We start from the raw sequence: 21,053 nt of genomic DNA on the forward strand, positions 1-21,053 counted from the left end.
TTCAGCACACATTTTAACACAACTTATGAGTGGGCAATCTCTTTCTCCTGCATGCTAGCGGGATAGTGTTTCTTCTGCTGAGTAAAACATACTTGGAGTGCAGTGCTACACTACCTGCTCAGAAGTAAGTGCTATTGAGTTCAATGTAGCTTACTCCCAGGTAATTGTGTAGGATTGCAACCTAGGAGATTGTGATTTTGAAAGAGTGTATTCAGTGTTGTGGTTTTTTTAGGGTATACAGGGGAAGAAAGTACCAAGTAAATCCAACTTGAAGGATGATGATGACCGATCTGGTCCAGTTTTTATCTTAGTACCAAATGGGAAAGAGCAAAGGATGAAAGATGAAAAAGGATTAAAGGTAAGAGAAATTAACAACCTCTGATCTCTAGGACTATGCTGGAACTTTGATACAGAACCTGTTACTCGGTCTTTAGGTATCTGCGTAAGGATGTTTGGCAAGGGTTATAAGAGTGCTTTTGGAGATAATAGCATTTCTACATACAAATACTATTGTCTGCAAAAGCACTCTTATAACCCTTGCCAAACATCCTTACGCAGATACCTAAAGTTAGCAGTAGCAGATACCTAACTACTGTAAGTTAAATGCTATTCATTTTAGGAGTAACCTGTTAATGCTTTTTCATTTAAAAAAACACAGCTGTGTTTTCCACACAAAAGTGCTAGAGAGGAAACATATGAGCTTGATGCTTACTGCTTGTTTGTATAGCACTAAACTATGGTTGCTGGTTAGGCAGGTTTTGGGGTTTTTTAGGCGGTAACTACTGCACTTTGTGGTAGAGGACTGCTTTACCCTACCACAAAGTGTTATGACTAGAGTGGCCAACGTTGCTTTTTCCTCCTTTTCTTGCTGCGTGGGCCACTCTAGCTGCACCACAAGAGTGGTCTGCATGTCAAGTAAATGGCCGCTCTAGTCACGCCACTTTGTGGAAGATCCACTTTGGCGGGTCTTGCCAAAATGCCTCTGGGGGCGGGAAGCAGTGGTGGGGGAGGGGGTGCATACCAGCACCTCTTTTTTTCAAATAAAGCATTGTTATTGAGTATGAAATAGGTCAATGCAATTGGTGTAGGTTCAGTCTAATCCACTTCAAAGGTTATTGTGAGGGTAAAATAATACTGTAATAGGAATTGAAACAAAATTTATTGTATCCATATTTAAGTCAACAGATACATTTGTGAAGGAAAATATTTTCCATCTCTCTCCCAACATGACTTCGTTTTGATATCTATATAGTTAGAAGACAGGTACTATTTACATATTTTTTAACCTAAACCACCTAACACCAGATGTGTTACCAACCAGATAAATCATTATAGGTATATTTTCTTTAAAATAAGCAGTCTCCCTCTCCTCTTCCTAACCTTGAGGTGAATTTTTTAGGTTCAGGGACTGAAGTTAACGCTGTTCACACCTTCTCTTGAGCAGGGTGCTGATACTGTTTCCCGCCCCTCACAGGTTTTGAAATGGAACTTTACTACTCCTCGTGATGAATATATTGAGCAACTGAAGACTCAGATGTCCAGCTGTGTTGCCAAGTGGTTGCAAGATGAGATGTTCCATGCAGATTTTCAGCACCACAACAAAGCTATTGCTGTTATGGTTGAGGTGAGAGGACTGTATTTGTGGTTGTAGATGAAGAATTATAGTACAACATTGGTGGTGAAAGTATAAAGGAGGTTTCCCAGAGCATGCAAGCTTTGGAAACTCCCTGTTCAACGCAGAGCCCTACATTATAGTCTCGTAAGAATAGGGCAATTAGTATCAGCCTCCTAGTTTTCTCATCTAGGCCTTGTGCAACAGGCGTATACAGTGAAGCTAATTATAGGAGCCGACGCAAGTAGCTATTATGCATATGCGGGCCAGCCATCTTTCAGTGTCTGGTACCAGGAAAGTTTCTGAGTTTTTGTTTGGCTTGTCAGATGACTCTTTAATTTTATTTTAAGTGCTGCCTATTTGTCCGAACTTGACATTGCAATTTGCTTTTTCTTCTAGCACTTGGATAGTGAAAGGGATGGAGTGATCAGCTGTCTGGATCTAATCCTGAAGTGGCTCACACTGCGATTCTTTGACACCAACACAAGTGTCCTGATGAAGGTCCTGGAGTACCTCAAGCTGCTTTTTGCCATGCTGAACCAAGAAGAGTACCATCTAACTGAAAATGAGGCCACCTCCTTCATCCCCTACCTTGTTTTGAAGGTATCCAAATCTGGCAAAAGTTTTTGAGTCACGTCACTCACAAAATACACTAAGCCCACCTTTCTCTGGAGCCTGCAGAACCAGAATTGGAAAACAGTTACCATTCTAGCCAATAGGAATGAGTATTCCAATTTCCATCAGTTCTGCCTTTCATGGCGTTTCCCACTCAGGGGGAATATGAACCTTTCTCCCTCCTTGCTGTATCCAGTGGTCCAAACACCCAGGGTGTTCTTTTTTTAAATGGATTTTTACAACTCGTATATACATCATACACTATCCATCATTTATCCCTTATCCTCATACTTCCCAGTATTCTTTTTCCCCAGTCACTGGAAGGCACAATGTTTGAGAGAAAGACTTGGCTGGGGTGGACTAGGAGCCAGCTCCCTCCAGAATAAGCATACAAATGGCTTCTTCCAGCTTCTGTAAATCTGCAAATATTTCCTCCTCACCTTCCAGGTTGGGGAACCAAAAGATGTTATCCGCAGAGATGTGCGTTCCATTCTAAACAGGATGTGCCTTGTCTACCCAGCCAGCAAGATGTTTACTTTTATCATGGAGGGAACAAAGTCAAAGAACTCAAAACAGCGGGCAGGTGAGATGCTTTAGCACAGAGGTTTCCAAACTTTTCATATTGGTGACACACTTTTTAGACATTCATCATTTAACGACACAGTAATTCACTTTTACTATCAAACCAGAGGTTAAACTAACCCCTTTCCAGCCCTGGGAGGAGTGTGAGGATCATTCGTGCAACACACCTACACACTGCAGCTGACACAATGTGTTGTGACACAGTTTGGAAAGCTCTGCTTTAGCAGAAGCTGTTGGTCACTAAAATGCGCTGTTTAAGTTTACAGAAACAAAGCCTTGTGGTCCCTTATACTACAATAATAATGTCATAAGATTTTGTGGACTTGAATCCATTTCAACATAGGAAGCTGCCTTATGTCATTGGCCCACCTAACTCATTATTGTCTACCTTGAGGGATGGCTAATGCATTGCCCTCCAGATGTTGCTGTACTAAAGCTCCCATCATACCTGACCATTGCCAATGTTGGCTGGAGCTGATGAGAACTGTAATGCAATAATATCTAAAAGGGACCACATTGGCTACCCTGGTCAACACTGACTGGCAACAGCTCTCCATGATTTCAGGAAGGTGTGTCCTGATGCTAGGATATCCTGGCGTTCGTAAGCTAATTTTCACCCATTATGCAATTTTTACAAAAATCATTATTTCTATTCAGCCAAAGGAAACTGAGGTTCTTGATGAGTTGTAATTCAGAGGCTTTATGCTGGAGTTTTGGATTAAGTTTTTCAAGCAGTGCTTTCTTGAAAACTTATAGGCAAATGAATGAAGAATGTGAACTAGCAAAGACTTAATTCTGGGTTACTCAGCATTCTTGAAGACAAAGGATTGCATCCATTTTTCTTCATATACACAGTAAAGCAATTGAAAGTAATGTACATTTGCTAACTAACATAGGTCTAATAATTTAATTGATTTTGTAACTTAGTTGGATACTACTCTACCTTTCCCTTGCAAACACATGGGGTTCATAAAATTACTATAAAAGATCCTATTTTTATTCATAATCAGATTTAGAATATACAAAAGCATCAACAAGTATTTTGTAAACCAAATGGGTGTAGCCTCTTGTTTTCATAGATGTCCATTTCTGTTTGGTTTCTCTGTAGAATGCTTGGAAGAGCTGGGATGTCTTGTTGAATCATACGGCATGAATGTGTGCCAGCCAACTGCAGGCAAAGTCTTAAAGGAAATTGCCATTCATATTGGTGACAGGGACAACACTGTCAGAAATGCTGCACTCAACACCATTGTAACAGTTTACAATGTTCATGGAGACCAAGTGTTCAAGCAGATTGGAAATGTGAGTAAACCAAAATGGACAGGCAATATTTAAAATATTGAATGTTTAGTAGTGTGTCACTCAGGTAATGTCATGAATGGATAATCAAGTTCCTCAGGTCAGTTGCGATTAATGTTGAAAGCTCTGTTTGAGTGTCAAGAGCAAATATACCTTTCTTTTTTCTAATGATGAATTCTGAACTCTAGAACAGTTATGAATTGTGAAGCAGGAGTAGGTGCTGTCTTCCTTGTAAGGAATGTGTATTTATAAACAGCAACATACAAAAGCAGTTTGGCTTCTCTGTTTGCTTTGAGCCTTGTAATTCAAAATACTTTAGGACTATTAGAGCAGGGAGGAGCTGAAGGTAATTGCATCAGTCACAGGAGAAGGCACATACAAGCCACTCATCCTCGTCTCACAAACTGGCCGTGGCATACTGATACAGTGAGACAGCTTGAGACACAAAGCAGAAGCACATAATATATTCCATGATTCCTGTCTGCATTGAGAGGTGCACTGGGAGTAATAGGAGCACCTGGAATGCACCATAGGTAGCTGCAACGCAAAGAGAATAGGTTGGTTTCCAAAATTGACAAGGAATTTGGGGAAGCAGTAGCCCCCTTGTTTTATTACATAGTTGTGCATATAGGAGAAGATAAAGTTGCTCTCAGATCTTATTGAAAAGTAGCTTCACATGGTTGTCCTCTGAGGTGCCATTTGATAAGAGGGGCTGGGGTGCACTTGCCTACAGGAAACTAGAAGAGGAAGTTCCCAGGGGAAATGACCGCCTTCAGTCTTTGGTTCATTTTAGTCCATAACCACTCTTTTGATTCCTAATCAGGATTATATGGGAGGCAATGAAGCTTTGGCTTTTCCTTCCTTCATGAATACCTGATTTCTCTAATTCCATCAAATTCTTCATAAATAGATGTTGCTTTTTCAGTGGTTCAAACTATATAATTCTTCACTAAGCAAGTATTATTGGAATCATATTTTTTCCCCAAAATTGCTGCTTCTCCAAATTCCTTTAGCCTGTTTCCCAAACTGGACTATGTTTCCTTCACAGTGCTGTAGAGGGTGTTGTTGTGTTGGTATTTTATTTAATTAAATGCCAGATTCTGCCTGTTCCTACTTGATGCTTGAAGGAATTTTGGTACACTTTATAACTAAACAGGCAGTACAGCAGTAGGCATAATTGCTGAGTACAGGAACTAGGCTAAGGGGTGGGGTTAGCTGTATTGTAAGTCTAGTAGTACACAGGAACAGCAAAGGTTTTGAAACACTCTTAATGGCATTGGAGTCTGAACTAAGGAGCATACCTGTCATGGCACTGAAAAGTTGCTGCTCTTGTACAGCTTTCGGAGAAAGACATGAGCATGTTGGAGGAGCGAATAAAGCGGTCTGCTAAGAGGCCAAATGCCACTTCAGCAAAGCAGGTGGAAGAGAAACCACAGAGGGCTCAGAGTGCCAGTGCCAATGCTAACATGCTGAGGAAAGGACCAGCTGAAGACATGTCTTCCAAACTCAAGTATGTAAAGTGGGAAAATGCAATGTTTGCCTGACATTTCCACAGTCTGTGCAAAAAGCATACCGTGCTGTTGCCTTGTGTTTTTGTCTTTTGTTTTAATCATCTATGTCTGTATGTGTCGCAAACTGCAAAAAAATGCTGCAAATCAAAATGTTTGAACCTTACTTCATTTGTTTTGTCGTGTCTTGAATGCTTTCTAAATGGTATTGTGCCTTTTTTCACTGCTTCTCCATGGACAGAATTATGTATCGCACTTATAGTATGTAAGTACTGACCACTAAATCCTTGGTAGCAGGGCTCTTATAGCTTTGTCTTACCTTTCCCATGCCCTAATCCTAAACATACTTGAGAATAAGTCCCATTGATTTCAATGCAACAATTCATATTAAGTGTGCTGTTTGGGAAGCCTGGCTTCAAGTTCCATCTTTGCTGTGAAAATCATTGAGTGGTGTCAGGCAGGTTGCTGTTTCTTGGCTATGTTTTTTTTTTTTAAATAATACTGATAAAGTGGCTTACCTCTCAGCTGTAAAAGAGCTAAACTTTGCAATTTTCAGGAATCTGACTAGTGTCAGCAGGGATACATTGTAAGACCAGATTGCTTTAACTCTTCCAGTCTTGAGTCACTGGTAGAAGATTTGAGATACCTGGAGCCTGATCAGCATCAAATGTAATGCAACAGCTATTATTTGGGAAGCTCATATAAGGAAATTAAGAAGTAAATCTAAGCTTAAAACCACTTCTGGAAATGGAACGCTTCTTGTTCCTAATGCCATGTGCTTTTTTCTATTCTAAAATGCCCTTTTGTGTAGGCAGGCTCTAGCAAAATAGGCATAATGGGGAGTTGAATTTGGAGAGTGCAAAATTCATTCTACGGCATTTTGTGCTTGCTGGGCTGCATTTACTGTAATGTCTTTCCCTTATATGGGAAGAGAGCCGAATAATGAACCTACCAGGATTGTTTTACTCTCACATTCAGTTTAGCATTGTGCAGTAGAGCATGTCTTTGCTGCTGCCCCTGCTGCAAGGCCTATAGGTGTTGAGGGGAAGCCAGCAGCACCTTATCAAAAATTCCCAGCACCTACGGTAATTGCTGATGGGGCTGAATAGATTTCCTTATCTATGTTGATATGGAAGATTAGGAACTAGTGATAGATGCTAGCATGGATTGTTGCATCAGCCATAATAATCGGGTCCACAAATGTTAGCTTGGCTTAATAGCCAACCCTTACTTGTGATCACTATGAACTTTTCCCCAAATCCTGCAAAAGCCCAGAGAGAAAGAGAAACCTATTTTCTCTCTAGACTCCTCTGTGAACCGCAAAAAACCTGGGGATAGGATGGGTAATTGATTTGGCTGTGCCTCTTGCAAAATCCTATCAGGAAGGGAGAGAAGGCACTGTTCTCCAAGTTATATGCTGCTTATGGAGAACTTGAAAAGGTTTGTGTGCGCTGGGGGTGTGGGATGGAGGGGCAGTCACCACGGGTGATGTGATGGGTAGGTTTGTGGAACCCTGATAATAAAAAATGCTTTTCTTGGTTTCTGTAGCCAAGCCCGTAACATGAGTAGCCACTCGGAGACGACGCATGCAGTTCCACGGGAGTTTCAACTGGATCTAGATGAGATAGAAAATGATAATGGCAGAGTGCGATGTGAAATGCCAGCACTTGTCCAGCACAAACTGGATGATATATTTGAACCAGTTTTGATCCCTGAACCCAAGTGAGTGCAGATCAAGCGCTGCTAATGAGGCAACGGGGGGGGGGGAGGGGAGAGAGAGAGTGAGTGGTTTAGGTATATCAATCTCCTATATGAAGCCAAGTTCCCTTATATAAAGGAAGCTTCAGGGAGAAGCTTTAAAATGTGGAAACTATGTGTCAAACCAGGAAGGCTTTCAAACTGTACTTTATATAGCTGCTTATTTTTTCAAATATCATCTCCCTTCTCCAAATATTTTTATTAGCCACATGTACAATGGCTAATATCTTCATTCACATTTCATACTAAATTCTTACCAGAGGTATGTTCAGAATGGTGTGCATTAAACATGGTATTGCTGTGCAGCTATGGAATTTACATGTTGTTACACTGGGCATCCTGAGAATGGTATGGTTTCCATTGAGGTCACAGGGCATATTTTTTCTTACAGGCTAAGGCAAAGGTTGGAGGTTGGGTTGGGGTATGGAATCTTAAAGCTTATTGTGGACAGTACTATCTCCTGTTCATAGCCTTTGCCAAAATGTTCAAATTCTTTGAAAGCCTGGATCTTGAAAGCAGAATAATGATGGAAAGGTCAGATATATCAACATTTTATCTGCATAAAAGGTCTTATGGTTTACTTTGCCAGTTATGCACAGCCATTGTTGTTATGTGACAATACTCTCTGGTAAAGAGTACCAACACCCCTCTTTTTGTTGCCTACAGCAACCTTTTTCTGCTGGCACCCACAACATTTCTTTATCAAGATATGAGTACCGGCACCTTTCCTTAACCCCCCACTCTACACAGCCCTTGATAAGAGAAATCCAAACATAACTCTGGGGACAACATACTGAGAGGAGTAGGGTTGCCCCCATTAAGGTGGCTTTTGTGTAATACCACAGACATTAATCAACTTGCTCCATCCACTTTAAAGAAAATGGGGTGCTTTTAATCTGAACTGCCTGGAGATGACAAATTGCTTCTAATCTTTTAACCCAGGGGCCTAAGTGACTTACTGAATCTACTGCCCTTTAAGCTATAACACTTGTTTCTCCACTCAGGATCCGTGCCGTCTCTCCACACTTTGATGATATGCACAGTAACACAGCTTCCACCATCAACTTTGTCATCTCCCAGGTAGCCAGTGGTGATATCAATACTAGTATCCAAGCTCTAGCACAGGTGAGTGAAGGCCTCTCTGGTTGGCAGCTACATAACACTGATGGGGTCAGCAAGTAACATGCGAGAGTGATGAGTTGCACATTTGGTGGAGCTGAGTCTTGGTGACACAAGTGCCACTCAGAACCTCCCTGGTGACAAAGCCAAGTGCACAGGGGCCATCTGACTCGCTGTTCCCGACTAGAAAGAAAAGAGGGTGTTAGTGCAAAATGTCCTTTTCCATCTCCCAGGTGGATGTCTGATGCTTGCTTCAGCGGCACATATACCGTATTTTTTGCACCATAACACTCACTTTTTTCCTCCTAAAAAGTAAGGAGAAATGTCTGTGCGTGTTATGGAGGGAATGCCTACGGGTGGCATGCCTACGGATTTTCCTCCTCTAAAAACTACGTGCGTGTTATGGTCGGGTGCGTGTTATAGAGCGAAAAATACAGTGCTAAAAATCTCACTACCATAACATAGGCTGGTTTAAGCTTGATGGGGCCTTGGGTTGCCTGTTGATGAGATACAGGCAAGATGGGGCAGGCTCATTGCTTGCCTTGCTATGTGTTGCAGCATAGAATCATAGAATCATAGAATCATAGAGTTGGAAGAGACCACAAGGGCCATCGAGTCCAACCCCCTGCCAAGCAGGAAACACCATCAGAGCACTCCTGACATATGGTTGTCAAGCCTCTGCTTAAAGACCTCCAAAGTAGGAGACTCCACCACACTCCTTGGCAGCAAATTCCACTGTCGAACAGCTCTTACTGTCAGGAAGTTCTTCCGAATGTTTAGGTGGAATCTTCTTTCTTGTAGTTTGGATCCATTGCTCCGTGTCCGCTTCTCCGGAGCAGCAGAAAACAACCTTTCTCCCTCCTCTATGTGACATCCTTTTATATATTTGAACATGGCTATCATATCACCCCTTAACCTCTTCTTCTCCAGGCTAAACATGCCCAGCTCCCTTAGCCGTTCCTCATAAGGCATCGTTTCCAGGCCTTTGACCATTTTGGTTGCCCTCCTCTGGACACGTTCCAGTTTGTCAGTGTCCTTCTTGAATTGTGGTGCCCAGAACTGGACACAGTACTCCAGGTGTGGTCTGACCAGAGCAGAATACAGTGGCACTATTACTTCCCTTGATCTAGATGCTATACTCCTATTGATGCAGCCCAGAATTGCATTGGCTTTTTTAGCAATGGAGTAGATTTCATGCATGAAAATGAAACACCAGAAAATGTTATAGAATCATTGATAGGCTCTTAATTAAGCTTTAGGTAATTAAACTATGGTCTGGCTTACTTGGGTTGTAAAAGTGGGTTTTCTTAGGACGTAAACAGTATGTCTGTTGGTACAGTAGATAACAGGAAACTATATGGAATAATTTCTAGTTTATTGCAGCAAAACCAGAGTTTTATGGCAGTTTATATATTTGTTATACTAAATTATTAGACTTTAAGGGGCCACAAGACTCTTCATTTTTCATGCTATTCATGGAAATGATACCAACCATTATTAAAAAAATGCTATAATGTTGGGTTTGTCTGCAGATTGATGAGGTTTTGCGACAAGAGGACAAAGCAGAAGCTATGTCAGGCCACATTGACCAGTTTCTAATAGCTACCTTCATGCAGCTGCGACTCATTTACAATACGCACATGGCTGATGAGAAACTAGACAAGGATGAGATAGTCAAGTTGTACAGTTGCATCATTGGAAACATGATTTCGGTAAGGCTTTTGATCGGGAAAACGTGGTGGAAGTTTCAGCCAGTAGAACCAATTAATAGTGTCTTTAGTTTAGTTTTTGTTGCGCTATACAATTGCCTCTTAAAGTACTGTAACACTTCTGTGCTGCAAACTATTTTGGTATCTAGGTAGTTTACAGCCTTGATCCACTCTGGATGGACTCCTGTACCTGCAAGTTTCATCCTGCTTTGTGAAAAAGGAGGAAAAGTTGCAGCCATTAAAAAAAATTCTATTATAGAGCTGGGGACTTCTTTGGATTTAACTGGAAAGACACAAGAGCAGTTCTGAAGCATATATGGTTTCTTACAGATACAGATTAAAAGCAAATCCTATACTGATGCTAATCCCTAACTTTTATCAGTATTTTTATCATTCTTGGCAATAAAAAGCTTCAGTGAGATGTATGAAAATAGGTATTTACTTCCCTCAAATCAGTAAAAATGTAGGTTTTTCTCTTGTAACTTCTAGGTAGCAGCAAGAAATGGAGTTTTGGGGTGCTAATCTAGACTGTAGTGTTTTATCCTGAATATATCCTGGTATCTAACACTTGAATTCCATTGGCAGTTGTTCCAGATTGAAAGCTTGGCCCGGGAGGCCTCTGCAGGAGTGCTGAAGGACTTGATGCATGGCCTCATTACCTTAATGCTGGATTCGAGAGTTGATGATCTAGAGGAAGACCAGCAGGTTATCAAATCAGTCAACCTCTTGGTGGTAAAAGTTCTGGAGAAATCTGATCAAACAAACATATTGAGGTAAATAGATTTTTGCTAAGGGCAAACATCTTAACAAATCCCTCATCACTGCAGCCTCTTACCACAAGACTTAGCATGTGCTACAATTTGAACACCTGCTTGATGAGATATTATTGGTCTTCCTTGTTATAGTTTATTACCGCATTGTCAGATCTTTCTGCAGTTGCTGATCAAGTTACACTAAACCCAGGCAGTCTTTTAACCCTGAGGTTTGTTCAAATCTCTGTGCTCTACAGGTACAAATCTGAGATCTGATCCAGTCTTATCTCTAAAAATGCTGAATGACCTCATTCCCTTTATCGGTATTTTGAATAACTTGAGCAGTCTGGAACTCTCTTTAAATCTATTTTAATTTTGATGCTCCAGCAAGTTTTGTTGTATTTATATTGGATTCTCTCCCCACTCCCTTTCATGGTTTTATGTTTTACTTTGTATTTCAGTAGTTTTTTTACCTATTTATTGTAAGCCACCCAAAAAGCTTGAAGTTTTAGAACAGCATGCAAATGTAAATAAAAATAAAATTACATTAAATTATAAGATGATAATAATGAAAATGTTGATATTGTGCAAGAAATTGCATAGCACTGTGTTAAGAAGCTGAACTGGCCAATCAGTTTGTGTTGTCCCATGTATTTCTGGAGACACTTGTGGAGTTTGTATCGTTAATGCTGCTGCATTTTTTTCATCCTAGTGCCCTGCTTGTTCTTCTCCAGGACTGTCTATTAACAACAGCAAGCTCTCCCAAGTTCTCAGAACTAGTAATGAAGGTGTGTATTGTTCTTGTTCTGTTTTTTTATTTCAATTTCCTATTGCATAGTGGTTGTGTATTAGCAGACTCTCTCCTTACATCTATTCATGGTCCTCCTACAAAAAAGTGTGGTTATTGGCTGTACTGGAAATGACTAGCATGGATGTAAACTTAATATTGCCCGATTTGCAAATCACATTAAACCTCAGTTTAAAACAAGCTATAATTTGATGTGAATGCAGAGCATGCTTGTTTGGCTGTTGAGAACTTCTTGCTTCTTTTCTGCACAGCTTTTGCTCTTGCCATGATTCTGGGGAACAAGCCAGAATCTGACTTGTTGTGGCCCCTGGGCTTGTGGCTTGTCTCTCTCCAGCCAAACAAGAGTACTAACCAAGGTTTGTTCTTTCCTTAATGCCTGTGATTTGTTTGGGAGAAAACAAACTCGGGCTCGGACATCACAACATGTCAAGTTCCCGCATTTACCTAGACATGTGAATGCTCAAAAGCATGAGTGGGGAAATCTTCATGGTCATTGTGCCCTCCCCCCATTCCCCAACCTTCCCTGCATTGTGTGGGAAGTCTGCAGGGGGCCTCCGCTCACAAGTGCAGGATGAGTCTACTCCTATTCAAGCAAATGCAAGTAGAAGCCCCCTGCAAATTTCCCCACACAATGCAGGGAAGGCTGGGGACTGAGGGGGAGGTTGCAACATTTACAAAGACATTGCAGACAGGACTTGGGGCATTCTTGTGTTTGGGCAGGCACCTGAACAAGCCCATTGTGAAGGAATAATCCATATGTTATATCATTTTAAGCTCAAAGAACCAAGTTCAGAGATGACATTCTGAGATTACTGTGAGGACTTGCTTTGTCTCAATCTTTATCAAAGAAACCATCTACCTTTCCACCCCCCTCCCCCACAGTGTTTATGGAGAATGGTAAGACTTCTCCCTGAAACTATCAACACTATCAATCTGGACCGAATCATGTTGGACATCCACATCTTTATGAAGGTCTTTCCAAAAGAAAAACTAAAGCAGTGCAAGAGTGAATTCCCAATACGGACGCTGAAGACTTTGATTCACACCTTGTGCAAACTGAAGGGACCCAAGGTGAGAGCAAACTTCTTCACCCCAAGGTGCTTATGATTTCTGGAATAACAAAAGGTTTCTTAATTAAAAGGTATCCCACTTCTTCCTAGCTTTTGGATCATCTAACAATGATAGATAACAAGAATGAGTCGGAGTTAGAGGCCCACCTGTGCAAAATGATGAAACACTCCTTGGACCAAACTGGAAGCAAGTCTGACAAAGGCACAGAAAAGGGAGCTTCTCGCACAGTACGTATTCCATATTTTAAAAAATTGTTAAACATGACACCCAGGTGTGAAGCTCGTTAGTTTACTGAGCACACAACTGGAATCTTTTCTGAATTGTGTCGTGCTTTTACCTCGGACCATTCAGAAGACTGATTAAGCTCTTCAAGTATCTCTGTTCACTTTTAAAGGAAGCAGAATGCAGCATGATCTGCCTGTCTTGCCTTCCTCTTCCCCTTTCATGTGTAGCCAACAGAAGAGAAAGCTGTGTGAAGAGGGAGTGGCTTGCTTCTTGGCATAAACTTTGTCTCCTCTAGAACAGTAACATTGAAATTCAAATCCATGCAAACTTGGTGCAGCACAACTGCTAACAAGTACTAATGTTAAAATGTACATTTTTAATTTAACATCGTTGCAACTTGTGCCTCTTTAATTACAAGGTTATTCTTACTGGTGTGTGCTAATGCTAATGCCCATTGGCCTCTTATTAGCTCAGCTGGTTCCCTGAACAGCTGGATGCTAGGACTCCTCACCACCACCACAAGGTTAAAAATGTCTATGTTCTGTCCAGAGGTTCATCTGAAACAGAATATGGAAACAGTGATTCTCACCACCCCGTATGTATGTATGTATGTATCATAGGTTGTAGAGCTTCAGAGCAGGATAGCCAAGAGGTGGAAGAGGGCACATCTGTTTCTTCGCCACAGTACATCTTTAATCCTGCTTGGGGTTGGATTCTCACACAAACCTACAGCTGACCATAAACCTGTATCATTGCATGGTGGTTGATGCAAGTTTTTCCCAGTCCAGTAATCCTGTGCTTCCAGGGCACCTAGTGCATTCATGGTTGACCAGGTCTTGACTTATACTGCAAGACCTGGTACAGTTCTTGGCTATTGAGCACCATGTCATTGCATAGACTTACTACTTGTTGGTGTTGGAGATTCCTAATTGTGCAAAATATATGGAATCTGCAGCTGACCACTCTTACTCTAATAGCAATAGCAACCAACACCTACTAGTTCAATCAGGACAACTTATCTGCCCTTTATTATATTTATAGAAATGCTTCAACTGTCTAAACTGTCACCCCTCTATTTTGGTAATATGTCTCAATTTCTTTTTATAGGATGAAAAGACACCAAAGGCCAAAGTGAATGATATTTTAGCAGAGATATTTAAGAAAATTGGGTCTAAAGAAAACACTAAAGAGGTGAGGGCTTTATTACCATGGTGGGAGGTGAAAAATTAGGAACATTGGTACTTATAATGAATTCCCAAAGGGCTCATTTGGGAGTGTTGTCCATCATGAAATAAAGAATATAGCTTGAATTTGATTCATGAGTCTTAATGAAAACCAGCTATTGGTTGATTAGCAAAGAAGAGTGGATCCTAGATGCCCTCTGCATTCCAGCAGGAGGTAATCTTCACGGTAAGTACCAGTCCTCCTTTGCCTGTTGGAGTGGGATTCTTTCCAGATTGGGATTTTTTTTTTTTAAAGCACTTTGATCACCTGGATGATCTAAATCACTGTTCTCTCATGGCCAGAGTACTTTCTGTAGCGCTCCAGTGCTACTATACACAGAGATTGGGACATTTTAATGAGAGGGGTGCTAAGGTGGCAGCTGTTGGAAAGTGCTCTGATGCATAGTGCCACAGGGTTACATTGTGCCTTGCATGCCAGTGTGATGTATGCTGGCTGATTCACCTGGCTAAGGGAAAGGTAGATATGATTGTTTCCTCATCTGGATGGGTTAAAGGAGTCAAAATGCTCTGTTGTTGAAAAGCAAATGTGTGTTGTGTGAATGTCATTCTGTGGACTAATTCTAATTACAGTGGTATCTCTGATTAAAAACTTAGTTCGTTCTGGAGGTCCATTCTTAACCTGAAACTGTTCTTAACCTGAGGTACCACTTTAGCTAATAGGGCCTTCCGCTGCCGCCGCGTGATTTCTGTTCTCATCCTGAGGTAAAGTTCTTAACCCGAGGTACTACTTCCGGGTTAGTGGAGTCTGTAACCTGAAGCGTTTGTAACCCGAGGTACCACTGTATTGTTGACAGTGCTCTGGATGGTGGTAGATGTTAGGCGTGTATACCAACCACAGGTTTAGGTTCAGACCCTGATACGGCACTTGGGAAAACAACCTGCCTCAATCTGAGGTGCCAAGTCAGTCCAAAACCATTTCAGATTTCCTCGTCCCAGTTAATTATTGGGAAGTAACACACACATACACACACACACACACACACCATTTGACAGACATGGATAAAATTTGCTGGCATATAAGCCCCTCCAAAGCAAATAAATCCTGCCAAATTAAAAGCAGTTTGGCCCTGGGCCTTTTGTAGTGGACACCTTCAAACTCTGTTGTGTTTACCAGTTTTGCAGCACACTCACCTTTAACCCTAAAGCTGGTGATGATTTTGTAAACGTGTAACTTTTGAATGACTGAAGCTCTTCTTTCTGCAGGGTCTGGCAGAGCTTTATGAATATAAAAAGAAGTATTCTGATGCAGACATTGAGCCCTTCCTAAAAAACTCCTCACAGTTCTTCCAGAGCTATGTGGAACGAGGTCTCCGACTGATTGAAATGGAAAGGGAGGGCAAAGGGCGCATTCCTTCTACAGGTAACTCCCAGAGCACTGTGACAGCATGGACTAGAGGGAGCCAATGGCTGCCATCCTAATGCAGCTCTCAGGCTTTCTCCAAGTTAGTAATTGACTGTAGGGGGCTTCAGAAATAGTTCACCTGTTCTTTTATAACTGGTGGTATGAAATTAAAACATTATAGGGCAATTGCACAATAGTCTCTCACCAAGCATTTTTCTGTTGGCCTCAGGAGGTAATTGCGTTTAACTTTTCCCCCTAAGAGCTGGTTCCTGGGCTGCGTAGAAGCAAAGAAAATTGTATCTCCCGATCCACAAGCTTCAGATCAGCAAGTCCCACCATCCCATGTTACAACGCAAGAGGGGAAAGCAGCAGCACGAGTCATGGGGCACTTGCGCATTGCCTTTCCTAATTGCTTTGTAACATACGTAAAGGCTTGTTCTCAGCCTTCCTATCCACGAAAACATTAGTAAAAGCAAGTAGTCTGCAAAGTCACAGCTGCTGTGAAGCAACAATGTCACTCCCACTGTAGAAGTAGGCATATTAAAAGACCTCTGAACCAATAAGGACACATCCTGGCATCTGAACTACACTGGGGCCACTGCTGCTTGGCTCATTTTCCTTCACCTCTTAAAAATCATCAGAAACCTCAGACTGCTACATAGGAAGAACCCACATCTTGGTTCTTTCCCATAGCCAGTGTTGCTCCCGTTTCAGGACAGGCAGTGCTGGCAGGAGTAGGAGCCATGCGGTGGACTCATGGTCCAAGGCTTCTGAGGTTATCCCCGGAGCACAGAAAGTGCAGCAGCTCCTACACCACATGGACCCTGAGAAGCATCACAATCCTCAGTTGGTGTCTGCTTGGACTCATTTTTTGTGTTTGTGTTTGTTTTTTGTTTTTGTTTTTTCCATATTCCAGGGGTTTCTCCACAGATGGAGGTATCGTGTATCCCTACTCCCACCAATACAGTCCCTTCATCTATAGGAAATGCCAATGGGGAAGAGGTGGGGCCTTCCGTCTACTTGGAAAGGCTAAAAATCCTCAGGCAACGATGTGGCCTTGACAATGCAAAGGTATTCTCTCGATTTACGTATGCGGCAGTGTCTGTGTTTCAGCATCCTCTCTCTTTCTCTAGTCCTTGGTGAATCCTTTTCTCTCATGGCATGTTTGCTCTTGGGGCAGAAGGCTTGACACATCTTTGCTTGCAGACTACTTGCTTTCGCTAGACTCCTTGGGGCAGCCAGTTGGGACAGGAAGCTACTTCAGGCGCTGCACAGAACTGAGGAAAGACAAAGCACGAGTGATATCACTTGAGCTGCTGTTTTCCCTGTAGCATAGGAGGGGCTTGCTGATCTTGCCTGTCATGAAACCATTGAGCCTCTTGGGTGATCAATTCTGAAGTTCATTGATCTCTCAACCAATGATACACATTTTTCTTTGTATGTAGTGCATGAACTGTCTGATAGGGGAAGGCCTAATGTATTTTTGCCTCCAAAGCTCTAAGCGTCAGGCTTTTGCACTACTGCTTATTGTTCTATGAGCGTGTGTAGGCTTGGCATACTATCATATCAGCATAGATGGGCAAGCCTGTGCATAGGCTGCACTTGAAAGAATGGTTTTGTGGCAATAAAATATTTGATTTGCAAAAAAATAATAATAATAATAATGTGTAAAGGTTACAGAATTAATCAGTGCATATTGAGCTGTGACAACTAATAAAATTGTAAAGAAACATACTGTTTATATGGGGCAGAGATGCTAGATCATTAATGCCTGATAAATCACTGGAGAAACTGACCCAGGACCACATCTAGATAAACTTTGGAACAGTGTTCAGTGGTTCCTTAGATCAGTGTTTCCCAAACGTTTTTGGGCAACGGCACACCTGTTTACCGGAAAAAAATCTCGCGGCACACCACCATTAAAGCCCCGCCCCGTGACGTCAGCGCGCAGCGTCACGCCGGGAGGGACGCACAAAAGTGAACGTTTTTTCCCTTCCCCTTGCCGGGGTGGGAGGAGGCAGCAGAGCGAGGGACTGAGGGACGGCGGCAGCTGAGGCGGCGGCGGCTGTTGTGGTGGTGGCGGCGATAGCGGGCGGAGGAGGAGCCATCGCCGGGAGTTGCTGCTGCTGCTGTTGCTGCTGCTGCCCGGACATGCCGGCCTCCTCCTCCTCCGCTGTCTCGCGCTCCTCCCTTTTGCGCGCGCTGCCCTGCCGCTCGGCACCACCACCGCGGAGCCGCCCCGGCTCGACGCGGATCCTCGCCGCCGCCGCCTCTCGCCGCCCGACTCGCCCGCCTCCCTCCCACGGCACACCAGCCGGTGTCTCACGGCACACTAGTGTGCCGCGGAACACCGGTTGGGAAACACTGCCTTAGATGTGTGAACCATCTAGAAGCTCCAGTTGAGCACTTTCTAATGAGAGTGGGGGAAATGGAAGCTAACAAGTTGTGACCTGATTTCTCACACTGTCTTTGAATTGTTAAGATGTTTTTGGTTCAGTCACAAAGGTATTGTTAGACGATTGTTTCTACAAAGACTGGCTCCCTCTCAGAATGGAATAGCATCAAAGCTTCAGCTTTGTGTCTGATGTGGACTCAAACAAATGCCATGTGTTAATTTATTATGCATCAAGCACGCTTGAGCAAATTCCTTCCCAGCTGACAGGTGCTGTTTGTGGTGAAAACGCAATTGGTGGAGGAGCAAGCCAAGATGCAGAATCGTTCACTTTAGCTATCCCATAATCAGGATTGCATTATAAGCACGGGAGTATGAACCCACTTATTATTCTAAACCAGTAAAAGGATCAGCACACCACCTTTTTTTGAATGGTTTCCAAATAGCAAGCAGAACAGAAAATGCTCTGGTACTGATAATTTTTGCTTTAGAACAAGTGTTTTGAGCATTGTTTCTGTCCACAGCAGGAAGACAGAGCACCCCTGACCTCCCAGCTGTCCAAGCCATCAGTCCCTACAGTTGCATCCTCCACAGATATGCTCCACAGTAAGCTTTCACAGCTCCGTGAGTCACGGGAACAATACCAGCACATCGATCTGGACTCCAATCAGACCCACTCTTCTGGCATTGGAACCACCACTTCCTCCTCTGCAGCATCCAATATTGATGACTTGAAAAAAAGACTGGAGAGAATAAAAAGCAGCCGCAAGTGAAATTGCATCAGACAGCGTGGCTGTTGAAGAGCTGTCCATCTTTAGTTTACTAAACTAGAAGTCTTCATAGTTAAGTGGCCTCATGTAGGCCTTCTGTATACAAACTGGTTTATGTGTATAATACAGCAGATCTTGGAGGAGGATCCAAGTCATTGTGGCACAAGTCTTTGTACATACTTTGCTTCTCTGTGAGCATTTATTGACCGTAGAAGACTGTCTGTATTAGTTTTAGTGTACAGAGCTGTAAACAACCATTCTCTTCAATCCAGTTTCTCATAACTTTATTTGTAAAGTTGTCTTCTCTTTCTTAGCTCTTAGAAGCTCTTCAGTGGTTTTCCTTTTATTTTTAACAACTTCTTCTCCATATAATCCTTGAACAGTTTCTGTACGGACGCATGGCATGACTTAACTAAGTGTCTTTTTGTAAATAAAGTTTGCATTAACTCTCTCTGGGAGCAGCAGTGGCTGTTGGTGAGAAATGTCCATCCATGTTCTTAGTTACAAGTGACTCAGCATTTCTAGTTGTCTGTGAGCTGCTGTCTAAACCTTCACAGCAGATTTACTTTCATGGAGAAGCTGAGACACTAACATTGCAAGCATGCTTCAGGTTGAAGAAATCTTTGATTTCTATTGAGAGCACTGTTAGTCTTACCATGGCTTCCAGACTAGCATGGGGCAGAGGCAGAACATTTCACCCCCTAAAAAACCACTTTCCAAGCCCTTCTCTGTATTTTAATCTAGTTAGCCTACAAGTGCTAGAATGCTCAGGTTCCTTTTAAGGATTTAGTTTCATCCATTTTGAGAACTGGTTTTTTTTTACATGGTGGATGATCAGTATCCTACACTAAAGACATGTTGGCCTTTCCTCATATGTCAGTTGCTATACATGCTGGAGCCCAGAATATTTCAATGTGCTAATTTGCTCTTAGATATATTTTTAGCTCTGCTGTCAGCCTGAAAGTTTTGTAGTAAATGTATGATCAGTGATTGCTGCTAGTGGTTGAGAACATAGTCTTGGGGGCACTGTTTCCAAAATACATGTGTTCTCAGAAGGTGAATTATACTGTGGCAGTTGACAGTCACATGGATGTGGTTGTGGGGAATTGTTCTGGAGGACTTGCTGCTTTTATGTATGGGTTATGCATTTGTGTGCCTCTTAACAATCTGAGACGCAGAACTGCTATAGCACACAGTTGTTGGAGTAATTTCTAGGTTAATCTTCCCTCCTCTGCCCCTGCCTTGGATATTTTGACATAAGTGGCATTGCACCGGCTTTAACATGCTCCCAGAAATACCAGCTCTTTCCTGTGGCTGACAGAGATTTAATTTCATTTGCATTTCTTCGTGCTTGTTAGACGTTGATTAAATAGCATTTACTATTCACCATAGTTTAGTGTTGCATCAAATCAAACTGGTTGTCTTTATAAACTTTGTTGGTCATTGTGTACACATTATGATGTGTATGCTGATTTGGAAGCGATGCCCGTAAGAGGGCGCATCCCAGAGTGTGCATTATTTGCCTTCTGGGAGGACTCTGCACACGTCCCATTTTTAACTTGCAGTTTTTTTCAGTGGATGCCACTTCATATTGAATCAGCTGCCTTAGCTAGGGCTATGAAAGATTGAATCAGCACCTGTCAGCCACATCATTCTATAGCACTTTGGTGTGCCTTGCAGTGGTGCAAAATGCATACAGTTTGTGGGGCTCTGAGTTGCTGCTTGTGCACATCTAGTGATAGCCTCCTCTTGTAGCTGATGCCCTGTTCCTTACTCTTATGTTGGAGCTCACACTGGTATAGTAAGTGCAAGGAACAGAGAGGTAATGGTCATTAGAAATACAATTTGCAGGGGGTGTGTATGCGTGTCATTAGTGAGATTTGAAAATGCAATGAAGTCTCTGGCAAACTTTGTTTTCTCTAAAAAGATGCTTTCCCCACCACTAGGTGTGGCTTTAGTTTTGATACATTCTCCCCTTTCAGTGCTGGTTTCAGAAATGCCCTATTTAAGCCACGTTTAGCTTAACCTAGAGCCAATGGAAATGTTTCTACAGTATGTTTGAATAAATGTTACATTTTACTACTAAAATTCTCTGTACTCCCTCAGTCTTGGTGACCTACCTATGATAGGTACTCAAGGAGAACTAGCTCCTTTGCCTACCTGTGTCTGAAAGGACAACGTCTGATCAGCATTAGTATAAATAACAGGTTTTTGATGAATATAAACTATCTTAATGGCGTATGCACC

General features: G+C 42.2%; 1 protein-coding gene across 4 annotated transcripts in view; it reads left to right on the plus strand.

Moving 5' to 3' along the window:
• Positions 1–20,894, plus strand: part of CKAP5 (cytoskeleton associated protein 5) — a 45,360-nt gene extending 24,466 nt beyond the window's left edge. For 2 of the 4 annotated variants that reach the window (XM_082223207.1, XM_082223209.1), the window contains 17 exons: positions 233–358; positions 1,475–1,624; positions 2,012–2,215; positions 2,675–2,810; positions 3,918–4,111; positions 5,446–5,618; positions 7,165–7,338; positions 8,379–8,499; positions 10,026–10,205; positions 10,788–10,975; positions 11,667–11,742; positions 12,645–12,833; positions 12,923–13,060; positions 14,166–14,249; positions 15,506–15,662; positions 16,561–16,715; positions 18,561–20,894. In XM_082223207.1, the coding sequence (XP_082079333.1) occupies positions 233–358; positions 1,475–1,624; positions 2,012–2,215; positions 2,675–2,810; positions 3,918–4,111; positions 5,446–5,618; positions 7,165–7,338; positions 8,379–8,499; positions 10,026–10,205; positions 10,788–10,975; positions 11,667–11,742; positions 12,645–12,833; positions 12,923–13,060; positions 14,166–14,249; positions 15,506–15,662; positions 16,561–16,715; positions 18,561–18,809 (2,694 nt within the window). In that variant the 3' untranslated portion in view covers positions 18,810–20,894. The remainder of the gene's footprint in view (positions 1–232; positions 359–1,474; positions 1,625–2,011; positions 2,216–2,674; positions 2,811–3,917; positions 4,112–5,445; positions 5,619–7,164; positions 7,339–8,378; positions 8,500–10,025; positions 10,206–10,787; positions 10,976–11,666; positions 11,743–12,644; positions 12,834–12,922; positions 13,061–14,165; positions 14,250–15,505; positions 15,663–16,560; positions 16,716–18,560) is intronic. The other 2 variants (XM_082223208.1, XM_082223210.1) reach the window with 2 other exon arrangements.
• Positions 20,895–21,053: the final 159 nt, after the last annotated feature.

The sequence above is a fragment of the Podarcis vaucheri genome (genome assembly GCF_965113315.1).
Source record: "Podarcis vaucheri genome assembly, chromosome: 1".
NCBI lineage: Eukaryota > Metazoa > Chordata > Lepidosauria > Squamata > Lacertidae > Podarcis > Podarcis vaucheri.